Raw genomic sequence first — 24,556 nt, forward strand, 5'->3', positions numbered from 1 at the left:
GGCGCCAGTCCTTGATGTTGGGGAAGGGTTAGAATCCCGTCATTCGAAACCTTTTTTTATGTGTTTACAAAAAATGTAGATGCAGTGTGTAATATAAAGTGACTTTTTTTGACGAAGGTGATGTGCATGCTTTTGCATGTGATTTTACCATAAGATTTTTTGTTGTGTTGCAAAAAAAAACGACTGGAAATTTTTAATAGTTAATACCTCTTCATTTGAAGCTGATGACAGTAAACGCTTAGTTTTCTTTAAGGTATGATAGATTTGATCTCCTGGAATATGCTCCAATTGACAAAAATAAATTCAAGTGTATTCCCTTATAATAAATAAAATAGCAAATTAAGTAGATGATTCTATTCCATTTATATTAAAAATCTTAAAATTTATTGCATGACAGATAATTCCAAACATTCATTTCTGCCAATTGGAGCGTGTTCAGGAAGCCCAAATCTATCATACCTTGACGAAATTGAAGCGTTCACTGACATAAACTTCGAAAATGTCGAGTAGTGTTTTCAGAAAAAAATGGTTGGATAAAAAATTACTTAAATTTTCAGAGATGACAATATGAATATCAAACAACGGAAAATTATGAATGTATTCTGCCTTTTTTTTTCCTTTTTTGTGATAATGTAAAAAGCCAAAGCCTTGCAAAATTGTAGTCCTTCATTCGACTTTTTTATGAAATTTTTTTGCCGTTTGACACCCAACATGTAAATTAAGAAAATTTGAGCTTTTTGAAGGAAATAAACAAGCTCGACAAAAAAAATTAAGACAACGAATTCGATTGTCCGGAATGAAATTTTGCCAAGGCCTCCGAATAATCGAGTCTGGGCTGTATTTAAAACCACAAACTTCAATGTCGTAAAAACCTATTCCATATTTTGTTCCATTTCGTGTTTGACATCAATTTGGCAAAAAAAACAAATTTGAGAAATTTTAGAATTATTGTATGCAAATTATAAAAAAAAACATTTGAAAAATGCTACCGTTTATGAACTATCGGTTCCAGCACCAAAAACTCAAGTGTTGCGAAAATTCAATCTGTATTTCATCTCGTTTGGGCGCCCATTCGCCTATAAAAAAAATACATGGTGTTTAGTGGAAATCATGATAGTTTGGTGGAAAGATATTATTTTTTTGGCGTTTGACAACCCGGGCAAACGGTAATAAAAAAAATTCATGCCATTTTAATAACAAATACTGTTAAAATAACAAAAAGTGTTATGTAATCTTCTTGAAAAATCCATTTTTGAATAAGGATTTAATAACAGTTTCTGTTATCATAACAAAATTTGTCATTGGTCTGATATTGGTTGAACGCCAAAACAACTCGAGAATAACATGTTTTGTTATGGAAGAACAACTCCAACTGTTATTGGGATGATCGGATAAGTTGTTATAATAACAAAAAATAATAACAAAGATTTGTTCGTAGAATCACTAAAAATGTTATTAGTCTGTTATTACAATAACAATCCAATAACAAACAAATCATAACGACGAATAACGAATTTTGTTATAAATAACATAAAATGTTATTTGCTTAGTATTCTCAAATATCAAAAAAAAAATTATTCCCAGGTTATTTCCGTTTGCTCGTGACCCATCATGACAAAAAAAATAACTACAAACGAGTATAAGTCGAACCAACACATATATGCGCCAGCATTCTAGCGCCAGTATTCGAAGCTCAACTTGTCTTGTTGACTTGGCGACGAAGCGTCGAAAATCAATGCAGTTTGATTTTTTGGCGATTTTTCCGATTAATATTCATGCTGTATCGTCGTATTTACGACGATGACAATGACGTCCAGCGATAAAGTAAAACCTATACCTTTCTTTAGTAAGAAAGTCAAAAATATATATATTGTGATAAATCATTCAAAATTATGTGTCAATCGATACCCAGACTGATGATATTAAAGTCAGTCTTCCCGAAACGCACGCACGCCGTACACGCCGCACAAGTTTTCAGTGCAGATGAACTTCAAACACACCAGGCTACCATGTTCGAGTTCTCCCCGTACGGCGCACTCAAGTTTACACGCGGTTTAAACACGGGGTGCACACCTCGGGAACATCGCCGTGCGAGCGAAGAGCGTATAAAGAGACGAAAAAAATGACTGCTTCTCACTTTCTCTGTGGCAAACACTTTAGTGTGACTGCAGCGGAGAATGAAACACCTCTTTACAGCAGAGGAAGCGTGAGGGAAATATTTTTGTCTCTTTTCTGCGTCGTCGGCCTGCACGGGGTTTGTACCCGAGGTGCAAGGTTCGGTTTAAACTTGAGGTTCGTGTTCGGGTACAGCCTGTACACGGAAGAGTTTAGGTTTGCTTGTACGCGTGCACACGCGGTGCTGGTGTTTGATCGAGTACAGAAAACAGAGAACGCGGTTCAACGCGGTGCACAGGGATCACTGATTAAAGTATATAAAAAATGTTTCTTTTTTAAACCAGTGCAGGAAAAAAAATATGGTACTGCTATTGATTTTAATTATAATCATCATTAAATAATTCACTTCGAATTCCAAGGAAAAAATAAGAAAAACCTGTTCAAAAACTATGGCACTCAAAAAATTAAATCAAAATATAACTATTATAAATATTTCTTGAAGCCCCACAAATTGAAGTAGCAATATTTATTTTTGAATTTCAATTCAAATAATTTAATAGATGCACCGATTTTCCAGAGAATTGCTTTTGATTTTTTGTAAGAGATTTTGTGTTGTTGTCGGGAGCATTATCGCTCCAAACATGTGTTGGATTTTGGCAATCTTTAGTCGTTCCCCGATTACATTTTGTCTAGCTTGGTGACCGTCTGTGTTTAGTTTAGTTTAGTTTGTTTATTATTTCTAGCAGTGTAAGGTTTCCACCTTTTAAAATTACTGCTTTCGATGTTACATTGGTTTTTTACATAAAATTTGATAACCTAAATGAAAAACTACATTAAAAACTAAAATTTCAAAACTAGGATTTCACTAGACGGATTAGTCCTCAGGCACGTGTCATCTTCCTTGTAGTCGTCATAGGTTGTATTTCTCAGCGTCGTCCAGGGTTCGTCCGAGGGGATAGGGGGTTTGCCCCTTTATACGACCTCTTCCAGGGGCACTCGGGAGCCCGGGGGGTATTCCCTATTCCACTATTCCTGTAACGTGTGGTTAGGGGGGCCCCAGGTCTCCCGAGCGCCTCAGTGGATTCTCCAGTTTGCGTCGTGTCTTCCAGGCACCCCGGAGGAGCCGGGGGGTTGTCCCTATTCCACTCTTCCTTTGGCTTGTGGTTAGGGGGGCCCCGGGACCTCCGGGCGCGACAGTGGTTTGACTTTTTGCGGTTTCCTCAGGCAAAGTTAAAGCTGGTTAAAAAATTCAAGGCAGCCTCTCTTAAAGATCACTTCCGATGTCGAACATTTTACTGCCACGGGTAATGAATTCCAGTAAGCCACACCTCTCACGAAAAGGGAATTTGCGTAGGTCTGCGTGCTGTTTCTTGGAATCACAAGGTTCTGCAGACGGCGACCTCGGCACGGGATAAGCTTTTGATACAGTACAGGTGGAAACTGGTCTGTGTGTTTTTGTGTGAGTGTTGCTTTTTGCAGTTTGCCTTTTTTTTTGTTTTAGAGTTTTTGTTTAGCTATTTACAAGACATTTCATCGCATCGCTTCGCTTGCACCACAAATTTAAATAACGAAAAATGGAAAACTGTAACGAGCTTTTCTCTACCTCCCCCCACCCCACACATTGCCCATCCCCCCGCTCACTATAATATCTATATATAAAGTGGATCAACGAAAATTGCTTTCAAAATTAACAGCTAGTTTTTTCGGTTCTCCTCCGTCTCCCTCTCACTTGTCTACTGTTTCTCATATTTCCCTCTCAACTTATGGTAAAGTTTTGCTGCTTTTTTTTCTTTTCTTCTAGTAAAAAGTTTTCCTCACCAGTAGTTGCTTTCAGCTGGTTCGATCGACGAAACGATGGCTGGCTGGCTGGCAGCACTGGCTTGGAGCTTTTACAGGCGGTGTAACGAAGCCAACGCTAGACAGAGGGCGGCGGTTAGAACAAGGACTACGTACGTTTGCCGATGGGTGGTTTTCCCGTGGTGCAGTGAGGAGCCTGTAAGATAAAACAAATAATATAAAAATGGCATAACAAACTTATTGTTGAAAAAATCTTATGTAAAAAACAAACAAATAAATCAAAAAAGAGCGATTCCAGCTCAAATCAGGATTTTTTCTGGTACTTTTGTACCCGACCCTCTCCGATTTCAATGAAACTTTATAGACATGTTATCCTAGGCCTAGATAAGCCATTTTTATGTATATGGAGCCAATAGTACTCGAAAATAACATTTGAGAAGGGTGTGAGGCATTTAAATATTTTTGTACTTTGTAATTTAAATATTACTGTATCTCAAAGCCGTTGCGTCGTATCAAAAAGTGGTCAAAGACAAACTTGAAGGAAATTGAACGGGCTTTCTGAAAAAAAAATACACTGAAACAAAAATACACGCCACATCTATGAGTTTTTTTGATTTTTAAGTCAAAAACTTAAATTTAAAGGTGATGTCACGATTTTTTTTCGTTCAAAATTTTTGAGGAAATAGCCTAAAATATAACCAAAAGACTGTCGAAACATGCAGGATGGTATGTCTCTCCTGAAAAAAAAAATAAAAAAAATCATTTACTAAAACTATTTTTTTAAAAAGTGGTCAAAATGACAAAATTTTTGAAAACCGGTAGTAGGAATCGATTCTCCAGAAAATTTTACATAAAAGTCTCCATATTGACCATTGTCCTATATCCAATCCTTGGGAAGATACAGCGGTTTTAAAAATGAAAATTCTGAAAAAAACGAGTTTTTTTGTGGTTTTTGGCAATTTCTATATGACAGATTTGGTTTTTCAGTCTCGTTAATAGGGTATATGGCCCTATTTTGGACCTACTATGCAAAGCGTTAACATATTTCGCATTGTTCTCAGGAACGGTCAAACTAATTTGGCTCGTTTCAGGATTGTTTTGTGCCTTAATTTATCCTTAACAAAGTGTACTATTGAAATTTGGAAATAATTTAACCATTTCATTGTAATTTTTCAAGTAACATTTTTTGGATGCTTTTTGGACTTATTGAATGTATTTTGGAGACATCGCTGAACCTATTTTGGACCTACACTCTGATTGGTTGAAATTTGGACATCGAATTGTGGCGTGCGGCGGCAACACGCACATTTACAGAAACTCGGTTTGATAAACCAAAGGGCCTATCCACGATTATAATTTGGAAAATATTTATTTCAGAAATAAAATAATTATTTTAAAACAATGGATTTGAATTTGAAAACGTGTTTTAATTATATTGAATGGAAACTCGCGCATCTTTAGCAGATCTCTGTCCTATTTACAATTTGCTTATTCTTACGACCTAATTGTTCAAGCATTAGAACATAAAAGACAACCCGTTTTTAGTCGCAGTAAAATTACATTAACTTAAAATTAAATGAATGACAGAGATACATTCACAATACATAACAAGTTACAATGAAAAAAGGTTCTAAATTTTACGCAGAGCTTAAGTTCAAATATTATTAAACAATCAAGAAATTTTAAAGGGAGATAATAGCTTGAAACTTGGTGTGAAACTTTCTCATCTGTCATGTTAAACTTTACAGTTGCTTGACAAAAAGTTTGACTACATGTTGCACTTTTAAAAACAATGTAATATTTGAAAAAAATCATTGTTTGAATACCAGGGTGCCTTTGATAGTCATAGTTTGTTTTGTTAAAAGCAGATTTGAGGTGTTCAAACATTATATTTACTTCAACCTTACCATCACTTAGGTTGCTGATATAATTTTTAAGAAAATCGTTTTTGTCAATATTAAGTTAACTAAGTTTATAAACTTTTTAACCTTATACATATAAGTTTTAAGTGAAATTGTTGAAAATTCAGAACTTTGCCTGAAATTCGTTGAAACTAGCTTTGTTTATTAAATTATAGATTAATATTACATGTTTAACTGAATTCAAAGAAAGAATCAAAAGTGAAGAGAATTTTATATGAAATTTGTTTTACTGAAAATGCCTTTAAATTAGGAGATTTTTTTAAAATTATGTTTCAAAAACAAATAATATTTTATAAGACTTATTATTTACAAACTTACTTTACCTTTTCCTAGTACAAGAAGAATCCAAAAATGCATTCCGTTTTATGATTCAAAATTATGTTCATTGAGAAAATCATGACACTTTGAGAAGATAAAAATAATGCTATTTATCAACATTTTATTAATTATAGTTAACTAACTTTTTAAACCTTTAAAAATCTCATGAAAAGTTTATCATGAGGTACTTTGAGCACTTCTCTACCACGGTCATTATGATTCCATACCATTCCGTACGTCCGATGATTTTTATTTTTTTAGCTGGATCAATTGTGTTTCTAACATGATTGGTTGTTGGACACGGTTTTATTTTCATATGAATATTTTTCTGATTAGTTTGCAATACGTCGTAACAGCCATCACGATCTCCGACACTTATTTGTTTTTTTTTCTCTGAATCAAACCAAATTTTGTTTGTTTTCCAGTAAAGAGCATTTAAAAGACGTGCAGATGACAATTCAAATCATTTTTTATTTAAAATTCGTAAATTGATCGTGAACTGATCGAAAAATTGATTTGTTTATAACTAGCGCTTGAGATCTCTTCAAAACTAACTCAAGATTTTATAAATTTAATTCATACGACTTTTTCAAAAACCACTCGTAACCAATGTCCCAACAGGGTAGCCAGTTTGCATTTTTGAAGCAACAATTAAAAATATATGCAGCTAAATTGGTGATAATGATGTAACGACAAAAATAAATCAACATCAGTTGAAATTTTGGGATACTTTGCAATCGGTCCTAACAATCATCTAAATCTCTATCATCAATTTGCAATTTTATCGTTTAAAAAACATATTTTCGTTGTTGCTGTTAATCATTTGCTTTTTAAAACTTAGATTTCTTCCAAATAATTACAGTAAAGAAATTAAATTCAAAATATTATATTAAAAATTATCAATTAATTTCAATGAAATATCGAAATAAATTGATAAACTAAACTGGCAACACCTTGTTATACATGTGTTGGTGATAGCCTTGGACCGACGGCAAAGTAGGTCCAAAAACTGATCCAACGCGACAGATTTGAAAAAAATATTTTGAATTGAGTTTTTTTCGATAATAGAATAGTTATTTCAATGGTTTAGTGATGAAAAACAAAACAAAAATGAATAAACAACATGGCTCGGAAACCGGACGAAATTGCTTGGTGTCAGTGCAAAACAGAAAAAATCATCAAGGTGTCGCGAGCCAAATCTGATAAGCAACGGGGCTGGAATTTTTGGACCTAATCTATGTGCTAGGAAAATGGTAGGAAATACACCCAAAGGAAAAATATATCTCAAAATCTGCCACATTGGATTTGCTGCAGAAAATGTCATATTTTATAACATTTTTTGCAGCAAGTTCGTAGATCATTTTTGCCGGCGTGTAAAAATTTCAGCGATCTGCAGTTCTCACCAACACATATAAAGCTGGCCCGTCCCCGAGCAACACTCCAAAGAGAAGCATATGTTGGTGCTCTTTCACTCACTTTTCATCAAGCGTCCATGGCGCGGTGGTAGCGTGTCGGATTAATAACCAAGAAGTTGGTGGTTCAATCCTCGTTCTACTAAGTGTTTTTTTTGTGAAATACAACCAAAAAGCCGTCGGTAATGTCGATAATTGTCGGTAACGGGCAAAAATGTCATACTCCTATATCGCAAAAAATGCATGAGGACAGATTTCATGCAGATTCTGATATACTTTCATACCGCCATGCATCACAATCATGCGACTGCCAGTTGGGTGTACGAATGGCATTGGAAAAAGTGGCTGAAAAAGCGGAAATAATCAAAAATGTTAACATTTTTGGAAAAGGTAAGCTACAAAACGATCCTGCTTACACTTACTGTAGGTAGGATTCAGTGAATTTGTACTTTAAAAGCCTGAACTACCTCGATTAATAAAAATAGGTCCAAAATAGGCACTAGGTCCAAAATAGGGTCATATACCCTATTTTTACCGGAAAGCTCGTCGAATTTCCCATAAGTTTGCCTTTGACAGCTTTTTGATTTATGTCGTTTTTATATTTATGTAATCAAATTTACTATCCTGGTTTCTACCACACTGAAAAAAATATTCTATTTTCAGTTAAAAGCAATGTAATTAAGCTTATATTTGTAAGCCCTTACATTCAATTGAAATGCTGTCAAAGGCAAACTTATGGGAAATTGGACGAGCTTTTCAGTAAAAATAGAACGTTCCCTGAAGAACGTTTGAATCCGATTGGTGCAAACGTTCTTCAGGGCGGGGCTTGTGGATAAAGCTGAAGTACCAAGTTGAAATTTTGGGTTTTTAATTAAAATTGAAAATTACAACCATGAAAATAAAATTGCAAAAAATACCAAAACATAAAAAAAAATCGGGTTCGGGATCCCCCACTCACCCCCGCTGCGCCAGTTGATCAGCTTCTGGTTCCGCAGCTCGTCCGTCATCGGGATGTAGATGATCTGGGTGGACTCGCGCGTGCCCTGCGGGATCGCGTCGATCCGCGCCAAACACTTTAGCGCCAGCTTGCCCTTGATCTTCCCCAGCCGCACCTCGTCGATGTGGAACCGGATCTCGAGCGTCCGGTAGCGCAACGTGAAGCCATCGTTGTCGATGGTCGTCTCCTGCTGGGGCTGGAGAAAGTCCGACGGGACCTGGGGGGTGAAGCAAGGGTGAGTTATTAGTTATTAGTTATTAGTTGTTAGTTGTTAGTTGTTAGTTGTTAATTGTAAATTGTCTACTTACAATCCGATCGTTTATGAACCAGTACAGCTTGGCCGGCGGGCTGGACATGTCCGAGGAGCAGTTGGCCACCACAAAGTCCCCCAGGGAGTAGGCATGCTGCAGCCCGTTGATGATGGGGTCGTACTGAGGTAACACTGCGTAAGGAAGGAGAGAAAAATGACACCAAATTAGTTCAAGGTGAGCCAGCTGTTGCCGAAGGGATGTTCAATTTGTCCCCCACTCCTCGTCGGGAAATTAGCTTCCGGAATGAGTTTTGCCAAAAATTCCAACAGCATCACGGTCACGAGCGACTAAATTGATTACGATTATTAATTAATGGATGGATGGTGAAGAGCGATAGCTAATGGAAGACCCCCTTGACATGACCGGAGAATCTTCAAATGCGATCAATTGATTGCGTGAGATTGAAACATTTTTTAGCAACCAAAAATTAAAACCAGGTTAAAATAATACATTTTTTAACAAGATTTTTTTTATATTTATCATAATTTTTAATATAATGAATTTGTTAAGAATATCCCCCCATTTCCCATCAAACGAAACTCAACAGCAAAGTTTGGCCAACCCAGACTTTTCCTCCCTCCAACGCAACAGCTCAGCTGCGTCTAATTAATCTTTTCGGATTTTCCCCTAATGAGCTAGCCCAGCCAGCGTGACTTCCACTGAGGAGAACTAGGCCAAGACTTCAGGAGGGGGCGGTGAATTAGGGAACTTTTGGCAAGAACCAGGCAGCAGCAGGAACTGATGAAATGTAAATTTGGCCGTTTCTAGACGCTCTGCGTGACTTTGTGGAATGGGAGTCCTAGATAGATTCGGAAGGTGAGGTGTGGAACCATTTTTGGGATGAAGTTCTTTGCTGTTAGCGTAACTTACTAAAGTGAGGGGAGGAGGGGGAGGGGGCGAAAGTACCGTGAGAAATGGAGACACACCTGTGGACCCAAGGTTCGAAGAAGGAAGGTTCCTTCTGGTTCAGGGATGAAGAAGGCAAACATTTTGGAATATGAGAAATTCTACTCGAAAACCAAGCAATTCTCTACCAAAACCGAAAATGGATTTTATTTGTATTTTTTGATTTGGCTCAAACTTTGTGGGGCCTTCCCTATGACCAAATTAGCGATTTTGTGTCATTGGTTCACCCATACAAGTCTCCATACAATTATGGCTGCTGTCCATACAAAAATGGTATATAAATATTCAAACAGCTGTAACTTTTGAGTGAATTTTCTGATCAATTTGGTGTCTTGGGCAAAGTTGATTAGTGCGGTGCTTGTGGGACGCGCAGTCCTGTTTTTTTTTTCGTGCTATTTTCCGTCTCTTTTGTGTCGCTGTTCGAGTGCATGGGGTGATTGGTCAGTATAATTAAATAATGACATCAGTAGTGCGATGGCTGTGTGGACGCGCAATCCTGTTTTTTTTTTCGTTTTATTTTCCGTCTCTTTTGTGTCGCTATTTGTGTACATGGGGTGATTGGATTTCTTTTTCTTCTTTTTTCATTTATTTTTTGTTCGCGCGTTCGTTGGCCGATGAATTTTATTTTTGTTCTCTTTATATAGTTTTCGATAGAAACGATCCGAATTTTTGTTTTTTGAGACAAGCAAGTCGTATTGCTGGATTAAGTCCTTTCCATATCATCGAGGATCGGAAGGCACGTCGACGGATATGTTTTAAGGCTTATTATATAAAATAATTTTAATGAATGAAGCCCTTCCTACATCACCGTTGATCGGAAGGCACGCCGACGGAGAATTTCTGGAGAATCGCGGTCGAATTAATACTATATTTAAATCCCTAGATAGGTATCTTTCCGCAGCCGGCTGCCTAAGATTTTTAAAATTTCAACCGATAAACAAATTGCTCATGGTCGCATCACCTACCACAGTGAATCCTGACCTCATACCCATCTTAATAACCCCTCAAAACTCATGTGATACTTTGTCGGAGACGCAGTCGATTTGGCGGTCCCATCACTCAAGTATCGGCTAACATTCCCATCCACTTCCCCGTGTCTTACCACTGGTCGTGGCCGGCGTCGGTATTGATCAGCACGATAGGGACCTTTGAAAATTGCGAAGGGGTGATGATTGGTTCCTACTTTTCATCTATGGTCCACGGAGCAATGTTTGGGGGTCCTGGTCAATAACGAAGTAGCAGCTACGGGTAGACACCAATGCTAATTTGGTGTCTTGGGCAAAGTTGTAGGTATTTTTGAGGACTTTTGAGAAAAAAATAAGTACACGGAAAAAAATTGCAGATTTTTTAATCAACTTTTTTTCACTAAAAATCAATTTCCCAAAATACGTACTTTTTGATTTTCGAGATTTTTGGAAAGTTTAAGGGAACAAAAATCCGAAACTTTTGAGCCATAGAAAAACATAGTCCAAAAATCTGCCGCCGAGTTATGAATTTTTGAAAAAATAGTGATTTTTGGAAAAAATCGAAGTTTTATGCAAAAACAAGTTTGACATTATTTTTTAATGCAAAATTGAATTTGCAATCGAAAAGTACTCTACAGATTTTTTGATAAAGGGCTCCGTTTTCAAGATATAGCCACCGAAAGCTTGATATCAGCGAAATAATTGCAGTTTTTCAATTTTTAAAAAATAGTGTCCATTAGTGACCATTTCGATTTTTTTAAGTTCAAAAAATTTGCTATAAAATTGTCTAAGAGACATTGAAGATTGGACCTCGGGTTGCTGAGATAAAGCCGCTTTAAGAAAAAGAAACACGAAAATTGAAGTTTTCTAAATCTCACCAAAACAACCCACCATTTTCTAATGACGATATCTCAGCAACTAATGGTCCGATTTTCAATATTAATGCATGAAACATTCGTGAAATTTTCACATCTTTTCGAAAAAAATATTTTCAAAATGTATAGATCAGGACTAGCATTTTAAATGGGAGTAATATTCAATGTTTGGCCCTTTTAAAATGTTAGTCTTGAATCAAAAAACTATTATTTTCAAAAAAAATCGGAAAATTTCACAAATGTTTCATGTATTAACATTGAAAATCGGACCAATAGTTGCTGAGATATCGTCATTAGAAAATGGTGGGTTGTTATGGTGAGTTTCGTTTCGTTTCTTTTTCCTAAAGCGGCTCTATCTCAGCAACCCGAGGTCCAATTTTCAATGTCTCTTAGACAATTTTATAGCAAATTTTCTGAACTCAAAAAAAAAATATTTTTAGAAATGGTCACTCATGGTCACTATTTTTAAAAATCGAAAAGCTGCAAATATTTCGCTAAAATTAAACTTTCGGTGGCAATATCTTGAAAACGAAGCCCTTTATCAAAAAATCGGTAAAGTACTTTTCGATTGCAAATTCAATTTTGCATTAAAAAAATGTCAAACTTATTTTTGCATAAAACTTCGATTTTTTCCAAAAATCACTATTTTTTCAAAAAATCATAACTCGGCGGCAGATTTTTTGACCATGTTTCTCTATGGCTCAAAAGTTGCGGATTTTTGTCCCCTAAAACATATCAAAAAATCTCAAAAATCAAAAAATACGTATTTTGGAAAATTAAGTTTTAGTGAGAAAAAAGTTGATTAAAAAATCTGCAATTTTTTTTCCCGTGTACCTATTTTTTTCTCAAATGTGCTCAACAATACCTACAACTTTGCAGAAGACACCAAATTGATCAGAAAATTCACTTAAAAGTTACAGCTGTTTTAATATTTATATACCATTTTTGTATGGACAGCAGCCATAATTGTATGGAGACTTGTATGGGTGAACCAATGACACAAAATAGCTTATTTAGTCATAGAGGCCCTCACAAAGTTTGAGCCAAATCAAAAAATACAAAAAATAAAAATGGTTGAAATCGGCCAATTTCGTAGAGAGTTGCTCACATTTGGAATTGACTAAGAATTTTTAGTGGCTTTTCTATTTAAAATATTGCTAAATTTTCGGAAATTCATCAAAAATAACTTTTTACTCATTTAAGGTGAGGAAATACAACTTAGCTTGAAAATCACGAATATTTTCTAATTTAATTTTTATTCGAAAGTTATGTTTTAACAAAACTTTTATAACATTTTATGATCCCTCTGAGTAATTCTCTGAGTTTTCGGTCATTAGATTTTTTTTTGTATTTTTTAATCCGGCTGAAACTTTTTTGGTGCCTTCGGTATGCCCAAAGAAGCCAATTTGCATCATTAGTTTGTCCATATAATTTTCCATACAAATTTGGCAGCTGTCCATACAAAAATGAAATGTGAAAATTCAAAAATCTGTATCTTTTGAAGGAATTTTTTGATCGAGTTGGTGTCTTCGACAAAGTTGTAGGTATGGATATGGACTACACTGAAAAAAAATGATACACGGTAAAAAAAAATTTGGTGATTTTTTATTTAACTTTTTGTCACTAAAACTTGATTTGCAAAAAAAACACTATTTTTAATTTTTTTTATTTTTTGATATGTTTTAGAGGACATAAAATTCCAACTTTTCAGAAATTTCCAGAATGGGCAAAAAATCTTTGACCGAGTTATAATTTTTTGAATCAATACTGATTTTTTCAAAAAATCGAAATATCGGTCGCAAAAAAATTTCAACTTCATTTTTCGATGTAAAATCAAAAAGTACTTTAGTGAATTTTTGATAAAGTGCACAGTTTTCAAGTTATAGCCATTTTTAGGTAACTTTTTAGTCGCAGTTTTTCATGTTTTAAAATTAGTGCCCATGTTTGCCCACCTTTGAAAAAAATATTTTTGAAAAGCTGAGAAAATTCTCTATATTTTGCTTTATTGAACTTTGTTGATGCGACCCATAGTTGCTGAGATATTGCTATGCAAAGGCTAAAAAATTCAATATTACGCCCATTTGAAATGTTAGTCTTAATTTTAAATTTTTGAAAATATTTTTTTCGAAAAGATCGGAAAATTTCACGAACGTTTCATGTTTTAACATTGTAAATCGGACCTATAGTTGCTGAGATATCGACATTAGAAAATGTTGGGTTGTTTGGGTGAGACTTAGAAAACATCAATTTTCCTGTTTTTTAGCCTTTGCATAGCAATATCTCAGCAACTGTGGGTCGCATCAACAAAGTTCAATAAAGCAAAATATAGAGAATTTTCTCAGCTTTTCAAAAATATTTTTTTCAAAGGTGGGCAAACATGGGCACTAATTATAAAAAATGAAAAACTGCGACTATTTTCAAAAAAGTTACCTAAAAATGGCTATAACTTGAAAACGGTGCACTTTATCAAAAATTCACTGAAGTACTTTTTGATTGCAAATTCGATTTTACATAGAAAAATAAAGTTGAAAAATTTTTGCGACCGATATTTCGATTTTTTGAAAAAATCAGTATTGATTCAAAAAATTATAACTCGGTCAAAGATTTTTTGCCCATTCTGGAAATTTCTGAAAAGTTGGAATTTTATGTCCTCTAAAACATATCAAAAAATAAAAAAAAATAAAAATAGTGTTTTTTTGCAAATCAAGTTTTAGTGATAAAAAATCACCAAATTTTTTTTTACCGTGTATCATTTTTTTTCAGTGTAGTCCATATCCATACCTACAACTTTGTCGAAGACACCAACTCGATCAAAAAATTCCTTCAAAAGATACAGTTTTTTGAATTTTCACATATCATTTTTGTATGGACAGCTGCCAAATTTGTATGGAAAATTATATGGACAAACTAATGATGCAAAATGGCTTCTTTGGGCATACCGAAGGCACCAAAAAAGTTTCAGCCAGATTAAAAAATACAAAAATTAAAATTAAAGAAAAAAGACCGATTCCGTAGAGAACTGCTCCTCTGTAAAACATAGTTTATTTTAAGAATTCACGTTTTAATTGTGAAAATGTTAGAAAAAAAATCATTGAACTCTTTTTGTTATTGGAAAATCAAATCACTCTTCCACCTCAAACTGATTTAAAAAAAACTTCAATCTAACCTACAACCCTGACCACCAAAACCCCGTGAAGGACCATCGCTCCCGGGAACTAATTTAACATCATCAACGGCCCTCGGAGAACCATTTAAGCGACGAGAACAAGTTAAGTTAGTTCCACGGTAAAGTTGTTCGGCATGCCCCATTTAAGGGTCTCACCATCCTCCGGTGAAATTCATCAGGGACCATCGGTAGATTTCGGTGAAATACGCCCCTTTTGATGGTACTTTGATGAGGGAATTTTACGACCTCGAAGATGAAGACGAGTTACTTTCCCGGAATCCATCCATCAAAATCGCCAACTGTTACCGGAATCCGAGAAAATTAACTGGTAATTAAGGAGGAGGATTAATGGTTTGCAGGAAGGGTTTGGCGATCTGTTTTAAGCTTTGGAGCTTAAAATTTTTTAAGATTTTGTAATTTTCATCTAGAAAATAATCAAATTTCTCTAATGAAAAAAGGGAGATTCTGCATTGATTGAGATAAACGTATAAAACAAATCTATCAAAACCCCGAAGAATCACTTAATTTTCCCAAGCCGCACCCTCTGACAGGTCAGAGGGCAGACAGAAGGAAAAAGGGCAGCAAATTGTATCGTGAAAATCCTAAACGGAAACACATTTACTCATCCCATTAGCTCTGTCGTTTGCTGCAGGGGTTGCGAAGGTGTATCTATGGATATGTTCTTATTAAATAATTTATTAGAATGCTTTTTATGAAGACCTTGATAAAACACACATAAATAATTATAAACAACTTCAACACGATTTATTTTCTGAGCACCCCTGTCTCTCCTTCACACAACATAGCCCACATTCACGGAAAACTAGAAATCAGCACATGTCTTAGATACTAAACAGAAGAGAACCAAAAAAAAAATACAAGAAACAATAAATTTTCCGCCACATTAAGCTTCAGACTCCCGTTTTCCCTAACTAACGTTTGGGGTTCCTCCATCTCAAACAGCGCTGACACTCTTTCGAAAGCAATTTAAGGAAGCGAAAATCCAGCGGCAGACCACCCCCACTCCCTTTCAAATGACATCCACACTAGAGGCTAGAGACATGAAAATGGAGAAAATTCTTGCGGCGCGGCTTCGAGCACTTCAAACTTGGTCCACCAAAAATCTCGGTGGCCAGTGGCATGCCGATGTGATAATAATAATCAAATCCGGAAAGGCATTTCAATCTCAACCCAAGATAGCTGGACATTCCAGAGACGGGTTTCGGGGAAGGGAACTAAATTAGTTGGAATAAATTGGTTGAGATTTCAATGGGAGAGAATTTCAATTATTTATAGAATAAATTGTATTTATCCAAATCGTTTCCAAATATATTAAATTTACAGTAATCTGAAACCACTTTTGAACTAGTTTATTCAAACGATGAACAGCTTATTTTTTACGTTCGAATGATTTTAAGATGTTACGGGAAAGTGTCATCGTTAAGGTGGGTAGGGACGGATTTTCGCCATTTAAAATGATGGCCCGTGTCTCCTTAATGAAGAACAAATTGAAGAACCGTCTCTGTATTACACTCAAATCTCGGTGGTTGGTCACTTTATCATTTGACAATTGTTCTACACAATTTTTATTTTATATTATACAAATTTTTGAATATTTACGCTGAGTAGAATCACAGCTTACTTTTCACTTGCACGTAAAAAAAAACACTTTTATAATGAACCGTAATTTGCTGAATCATATTTTTATATTCATCTAATATTTTGTTAAAAGTTTAAAAGTTTACGAAATGTCAAGTTGTCTTTCACGAATAATATCGCTCTTAGTATTTTCACGCAAATTCTGACCTCACAGGAAAGCAGGAAAACCATTTCAATCCTCTGGACTTCAAACGGCCTTGTCTTGTTTCATCTGGTTAAACTTTCTTGTTGGGTAAATTTGTTTTGTAAGAAATTTGAAAAGATCAATTCTGGAGTTTTTGTTTTTAAAACGAACCTATATGCTATTGAGTTTCATATGATTATAGGTCCTTGACATTTTTGAAGTTGATGTCAGTAAACGCCTCAGTTTCGTCAAGGTATGATAGATTTGGGCTCCCTGAACACGCACCAATCAACAGAATTGAATTTTAGTGAATTATCTGCAAATAAATAAAAATTTAAATTTGGGTATAAAACCTATGGAATCACGTTCAACAACTATGCGTTCCCTCATATAAGCAACCTTGCACACCCCCTTATTTTTGCTACCCCCATAGATAAACGTAAGTGCGCATGGTTGGTTAAGAATTTGTTCTCATTTTTTTTTATTGGCAGGGAATCCACTAAAATTTAATTCTGTCATTTGGATCGTGTTTAGGGAGCCCAAATCTATCATACCTCCAAAGTAATTTTTTTTCCAAGAGTTCTACAAGAGCTCTTCAAAATAGCTACAGCATAGCAGTTTGGCCCACGGAATGATAAAATTCTCTTCAAAACTTCTTCAGGAGTTTGGAAGAGTACTTGAAGAGAGTTTTATCCTACCGTGGTCCAAACTGCTATGCTGTAGCTATCTTGAAGAGCTCTTGTAGAACTCCTAGAAAAAAATGTTACTTGCGCTTGACGGAACTGAGGCGTCTACTGAAATCAACTTTAAAAATGTCGAGTTGTGTTATTGAGGTACAACTGAAAAATAAAAATAAAAATCCTTTTAAAATCAAACTGACAGTTGAAAAAAATATTGCGATAAGCAAAATCCTTGACCAAATCAAAAAGTATTTAAAATAAAAAAGATGTAACGATCATAAGTAAAATTCGTAGAAATCGGTATCAAACGAAAAAAAAACGCTTCACAAAGCAGAGTTAAAAATCCTTACGGTAAGGAAAAAAAACATGCCGTGAGTGGCAATAGGTGAACCCCAAAAAACAAAATCAAACTATCCACATAAACGACCCCCGGGTCTTTTGTGGTCTCTTTTGCAAGTTTCTGCTCGAACCTAGGAGTCCGAAGGCTTGAATGGGGAGAGCGCCCAAACCTCTTTTACTCCAAGGAACCTTCCACCCCAGTGTTTGAACTGACGACCTTTGGATTGAGAGTCCAACCGCCGCCAGCGATTCCACCGGAGTAGGCTTGGTTTGGTGTGTTGTTTGTACTTATGGCATGGAGACGACTCCTACACCTGGAATGACTTAACGGCCTAACAACCAAGGCCGGGACCGACATTTTACTTCCTCATCCGATGGAAGGTTGCAGCAGATGGGAATCGAACCCAGAATCATCCGCTTACAAAGCGGACAGCGTAACCATTCGGCCACGCACTGCCACCCCATTTGGCATATTATTTTTTCAACATAAATTCAATACAAGAATCGTTTCAAAAAGACTTTCTTGATTTAGGAGAACTGCTGAAACAAATTAAATTTTACCTTTAAAGTTGGATAGTATTCTTCGAAGCAGCGAACACTCTCATGATTTTTAGCAAAATTTGTTGAGATTAATCCATTGATAACCCTAGCCTGAAGTTGATGAAAAAAAAAACGTTTTTCATACAAAAATTACATTTTTAAATCGCTTATAACTTTTCAGGATGAAGTTTTACAGCTTTAGCATGTTCGACAAAGTTGAAGAACATTATATTTCCAATAAGAATCTCACTTTTGAGAATATTCGGATGGAAATAGCGCACCTCTGCAGACAAACCCGTAAAAAATCATTTTTTTCATACATTTTTTCCAATTTTTCCCATACAAACTTCACCGATTTCGCTCGTAATTGACCCAGAGTCCTAAAATAGCTCAAGGAACAATAATCAGCTTGTGGAGTGAGGTATTGAAAACATTGATTCTGGGCACCCTAGAGCACTGCAACCAAGGAAGTTGTTGTCTTCTCATTCCAAAATTGTGAAACTAACGGACCCAATCCTGCAAAAATCTGATTGTTAAAATAGTCAAACTTTGCTGTAACTTTTTTTTGTGGAGCTTCAAATTATTTAGTAGACAGTATTTTAGAGAATGTTCAGTTGAAGTTGAATTTTCAATCAGAGAATTTTGCAGCAAGATTTTTGTTAAATACTCTTTAGTTTACAGCCCAGTCTTGACTATCTGGTTCTGGAGGTTTGTATTAGACTTCAGATAATCGAACCATAAACAAAAACAAAATAATTGTTATTTTATTTTCGTATTTCTTATACCACATTCGATTCAAATTTTATTGGTTTATTGCGTATAAAATAAAAAAAAATGCAATTTTTAACATAAGCATAAGCATAAGCATAGGTGCCCACCCGCAGTTGCTACTCCGTTATTGACCAGGACCTCCAGAAGTTACATCCACGAGCCGTGGAAGATGAGTGGGTGCTATCTTTCCTCGCTTCGCAACTTCTCAAAGGCCCCTATCATGCTGATCAATACCGGCGCCGGCCACGACCAGTGGTAAGGTCACGGGGAAGTGGATGGGAATGTTAGTCCGATACTTGAGTGATAAAGACCGCCCAATCGACTGCTTCTCCGACAAAGTATCACATGAGTTTTGAGGGGATTAGTAGATGGGTATGAGGTCAGGATTCACGAGTGGCAGTGATGTGACCATGAGCATTTTGTTTATCGGTTGAAAATGTTTAATCTTAGGCAGCAGACTACGGAAAGATAAATAATTGATTATTTAGAAAGTTTTTTTTAATCGAACGCGTGCCAACCGAGCAGTAGTGCTATGGGCTGGACTTATCAGTATATTTTTACTGTTTGTACAATTTTGATAACGCGAACAAATTAAAAAAAAGGCGCTTTACTCTTTACAAACTCGATATTTTGATGAGTTAATACTATAACTGCCAGTTGGAATTTATTATTACGATCAACGAATATAAACGAAAACAAAACAGGACACCACGTAACCGATGTAATGAAATTAAAACAATAACTTAAACGAACTAAACCGGCGGCGTGCCTTCCAATCAACGATGATAAAAGAAGGACTTATGAAAAATAAAATATCAAATAAAAGGCTCCGAAAAACACGTTGCAGAGTAACCGCGAGGTCTCGCTACTCACAATCCAATCAAAAAATTCTAAAATTCTAAAACGCGCGCTAATGGTACATCCTAACGCGCCCGAAACGAAGCCGACAAAAAAAAACAACTTTTCGATCGCGCGACTTTTTTCCAACTCAATAATAAAAAAAAATGCAATTTTTCAATATTTAATCACCGCCATCCGAAGCTACATGTATCCAAGGCTTTCGTATAATCAAGTCTGGACTATATTAAAACTACGGAATCAAAGTTTGACTCTTTTTGCTATCAAATTGTGTGGGTCTGAAAGGTTGACAATTTTGGAATAAGAAGACAATAAAGTCCATGATTTCTGTACACCCTTTAAGAAAAAAGCACTTCCCTAATGATAACATACTGAAAACTTCTTAGAAGCGATTCAATGCAAAATTACAAATTTTGTAATTCATCATCCATATAAAAAAATTAACATGACTGTAAAAAAGAAGGGAAGAGAAAATTTTGAAAACAATAAAACGAGTCATTGGGTTTGCACTTTCTATAATCATTTTCTCAAGAATTACTAAAAACTACCGGGAATAATCTAATGATCAGTTGCCTGCTTTCAGGAATGGTTGATTACCGTTTCCGGAAAGGCTAACTCCAACGAACACGCCTTCCTTATTCATAACCAACAATTGGTGATATTATGGTTTTGGACCAATCTTGTACACAAATTTAATCATTTTTTTTAATTCGGGATAAAAAAAATACACAAATATCCTAAAAAATATGAAATATGAGCGGCCATAACTTGAGACAGGGTTGCCAGATCTTCAATGTTTTGGACTCATGGGCAATGTGTTTCGATTGCCTAACCAACGATAGGTCGAATGATAGATCCGGGCATAGATTATATACATTTAAGTGAGCTTCAAATAAGAACATGAATATAATTTAAGTAGTCATAACAAGCGATAGGGTTTCCAGATCTAAATTTTTGGACTTATTTGAAAGGCCTTACCTAATTAACGATGTATAACATATTGGGATTTTAGTTGTTTTTTATACATAACTTTTGAACTACTTCTCAAAACAAACAATTCAATAGCGCAGTATGGGAAATGAGACTGAAAACTTGGCAAGAATTTTGGTCACATACTTACACACACACAGACATTAGTTCAATTCCGAGTCGATAGGTATACATGAAGGTGGGTCTCTGGACTTTTCTTTAAAGTCATTTTCAAAGCAGGATTATAGTCTTACCTCGGTGAGAAAGGCAAAATGGAAAATTTCTTGGCAAGGTAAATTGTAAAAATTTCACACCCAGCTGTGGATTTTTTTAAGCTATCAAATTCCTAATATTTTTTGAGAAAGCAGTGTTAAACAGGGGAAATTGTGGGAAACGGTTATCGGGGATGATCGGTGATTTTCTGGGGAGCGTGACACAATCCCTTTTCAAGGTACATATTTTCAAACGTTTTCATTGCACTTTTCATAGATCTAGGGTTTTTTCTCAAAATTTATTTTACCTAAAAGAGCACGCAGCTAGAAAAATCTGTTACCGTTCTAGCACTTCGCCCTATAAGCCTAAGCAGAACTAGCTTTGCGTTTGATTTGTCCGTTAGTGAATTTAGTCTTTATTTGTTATATTTGTATAAATTGTTAGGTTAGGCATGCGCTTTGTTTCTTGTTAAGATTTGTCATATTATGTCTCTTGTTTTATATAAATATATCATAACTTTAATCAGTTAAATGAACCCCACTGCCGAGTGACAAAACGGACACTTTGAATATACACTTCATACACTTACAAGAATTACGGTTTGCTGCAAGGGCAATGGCGAAAATTAAGGTTCAGTGGACCTAGGCAAGGGAAGATCACGATAGAGCTGAGAGAACGATTTGAGAGGAGTAGAGAATTGGGGCTTCAAACTACTCACGAGTAGCGTTGGTCGATCTTTTCCCTGTGACCAGCGACCGAACACGGACCAGACCAGGACCAATCAGGGGCAGCCGTGAAAAAGAACAAGTATTGTTAAAATTGTGAACAGTTTAACAAAGTTATACGCTGTACATTCTGTGAACCTGTTACTTGGTTGGGGAAAAGGGATTTGCCACCTGGATTGGGCACACGAGAGTCAGGACCCATTAAATACCAGCTAGAAACTCGCATCCGCAACCGCTGAAGTTGCTCCCGGTTTCGAAGTTGTAGTCGTCCTTGCGAGGAGCTACACGGGCCGGTGATAAGCAATGTCCTGCCAGAACAACATGTCGAGGTCAGACTCACCATCGGTGACCTCCACAACACCACGAGCAGCCAGCATGATCGCTTTCCGATCAATTCGTCCAGCTTTTAAGTTCGTAGGCGTCCACTACCTGGGACTACGGTGTGCTGGGTTGATCAACTACGAGCTGTACGAGCGCGAGGTTCGAGAGGAGACCACGAGACGAGGTTCGCGATGAGCCGAGCATGCGACACGTGGACGGTGGTGCTAATATCATCGGGCATCCACACTGCAGAGCACCAGTTCTAGCAAGAGCCCCCCCCCCCCCCCCATCAGCAACAGCCGGCCGGCCAACAACACCTACAGACATCCACACCAAACACAGAGTAAGGTAATAAAATTAGGGTAAAACAGACTTTAAGCGTTTTTGTTTAGCGAGAGAACATGTTGACTCCCGAAGTAGATCCCGTTGCCGACCCTGAGTGCAAAAAGAGGCCCCGAAGAGCCCACCCTTAAGGCCGTGGCTATTTGACCAGCCGAGAGGAAGACTTTCTGGTAACCCTCAGTTGCCAGCTAGTAACAAATCTAAACTAAGAAACATGTACCCTCCCTGTAAAGGCTTATGAATTGATCTCAGTTGAAAAGTTCTACAAATATCTAAATTGCAAATGTTAAATGAACTGTTAAATTCTAATAAACACTAATTGAATTGAATTCATTGCACTTTTGTTTTGACAGGCCCCAAATTTATATGAAAACTATCTCGAGTTTTTTATGAATAGGTCCTTTAAAAATATGAAAGACAATAGCTTATAGGACCTTTTCAAAAAAAACTATAGACTTGTTTCGATATTTATGGGTTTGGTTCGTCAAGGTACATACAGGGTTTGGACAGCAAAACGTTTAGCACGTCTTGAAACTCGACTATTCAGACGAATGATTACAGCGTTTTAATTTGAAGTATGTACTCACCTGCCACGCTCATGTTGGCCGTCCCGTGGGCCAACTTGAACTCGGGCGCATCGCCGGAGATTTCGCACCGGTAGGCGCCGCTCGACCGGATGTTGAGCTGCTGCAGCTGGATGCTGCACGAGTACTGATCGCACAGGTGGGCCGGCGCCTTCCGCATCACGGTCACGCCCTCCACCGGGAATATCATCTGGTTCTGCTCCATCATCGGCGAGTACCTGTGCGGGGTGGGGTTAAGGAAGATGATTTTTTTTTTAATATCAAGACCTTATCTCTATTGTTGCGAGAATGTATTTTTTTTCTAGTTTTGTTAGCTTGTGTTTTAAAACAACCGTTTGAAAACCCACTCTAAGAGCAACCTTACCAGCGTGAGTATTAGGCCGGTTTTAGCGTTTTGTAACGCGTGTTAGTAACTTTGCTCCCACACCGGTCGTTGCTAAATGGGTTGCTAAACTAAAACGTAACGCGTCGGTTGGGAGCGAGTTACCAAATCTAGCAACGCGCTAGCAACGCAACTAAAACTTGGAACTGTCAAAGTTCAAAACAAAGTTTGTTCAGTTTTTATGTTCGAATGTTGCTTATGTGTTTTTTTTTTCGTCTTTTGTTTTGTTTTAGAGTTGGATTGCGGCAATAAAAAATCCGGTAAGTATCGTGAAAAATGGCCTGGATTCCGGGTTTACTGGCCACGGAACCGGCTACTGAAGGATTGACTGTTCATGAGAATGGTTTTCCCAGTTTTCTGAATACTCGGAAGGCCAAACAGCATCCTTCCTCTAACGCAGGGAACTCCTTCCGGATGGTCACTGAGCTGGCAAAAAAAATCCGGCAGCATCATCTCATGCGCAGGGAACTCATTCCGGATGATTTTTGCTGGTTTCGTAACCATCCGGAACGAGTTCCCTGCGCAAGAGGGAGGATACTGTTTGGACTTCCGATAGTCATCCGGAAGGAGTTCCCTTTACATCAGGGAGGATGCTTCTTTTTTTTTGCTGGTTCCCACATAAGGTATTGGGGTCCTTTTCGACCCCAAACTTTAAAAAATCGTCATAAATCCAGTTTTTGACCGATTCCGGTTCTTTTGGACACAAATGAAAGCTTAGGACACCGGTGGCCACGGGAATCGGCTACAACCGAAAAAGACCTTTTTGAGACCACAACTTTGACGACCTGTATCTCCGGTAAATTTCAACCAATCAGGATGCTCCGGGTTGCATTAGACAGGTATTTACCTTTACTTTGACCACAAATATTAATATCAGGGCCAGGTGACCTACCGGTTCCGGAAATCCGGAACATCCGAAAAGTTCATGTTTTAATGATTTACACATATATGGGATACAAATACTCTCACAATGGTTGAAATTGATCCATAAAACTTACTAAAAATACAATACACGATTGCCAGAACCACTCTGGAGTGTTAGTGGCCACTTCCGGGTATCCTGGAACCGGTTCCCGGGTACCCGATGAACGGCCAACTTGACTTTTTTGGTGAAAACCCATCATGTTGCACTTCAAACTCCATGAAATTGAAAGATATGTCCATCTTTGGTAATGCCTTTATTAGCTGAGCCATCCTGGCCAATCTGGAACCAGTTGCCGGTGGCCCCTTGGGGTCACTTCCGGAATATGAGAGAAACCCTATCA

General features: G+C 36.8%; 1 protein-coding gene and 1 long non-coding RNA gene across 2 annotated transcripts in view; one reads left to right on the forward strand and one right to left on the reverse strand.

The window, feature by feature from the left end:
• Nucleotides 1-317: 317 nt before the first annotated feature.
• LOC120428137 (uncharacterized) lies at nucleotides 318-4,121 on the forward strand. The gene is made up of 2 exons (XR_005607044.2): nucleotides 318-3,699; nucleotides 3,917-4,121. It is a non-coding gene; the product is annotated as an uncharacterized LOC120428137 (long non-coding RNA).
• LOC120428053 (uncharacterized) overlaps nucleotides 3,917-24,556 on the reverse strand; it is a 32,758-nt gene continuing 12,118 nt past the window's right edge. Inside the window, exons 3-6 of the mRNA XM_039593054.2 lie at nucleotides 22,913-23,127; nucleotides 8,870-9,003; nucleotides 8,523-8,778; nucleotides 3,917-4,108 (exon numbers count right to left, since the gene is read on the reverse strand). Coding sequence (XP_039448988.1) covers nucleotides 4,005-4,108; nucleotides 8,523-8,778; nucleotides 8,870-9,003; nucleotides 22,913-23,127 — 709 coding nt within the window. The 3' untranslated portion in view covers nucleotides 3,917-4,004. The remainder of the gene's footprint in view (nucleotides 4,109-8,522; nucleotides 8,779-8,869; nucleotides 9,004-22,912; nucleotides 23,128-24,556) is intronic.

The sequence above is a fragment of the Culex pipiens genome, chromosome 1 (genome assembly GCF_016801865.2).
Source record: "Culex pipiens pallens isolate TS chromosome 1, TS_CPP_V2, whole genome shotgun sequence".
Classification (NCBI taxonomy): Eukaryota; Metazoa; Arthropoda; class Insecta; order Diptera; family Culicidae; genus Culex; species Culex pipiens.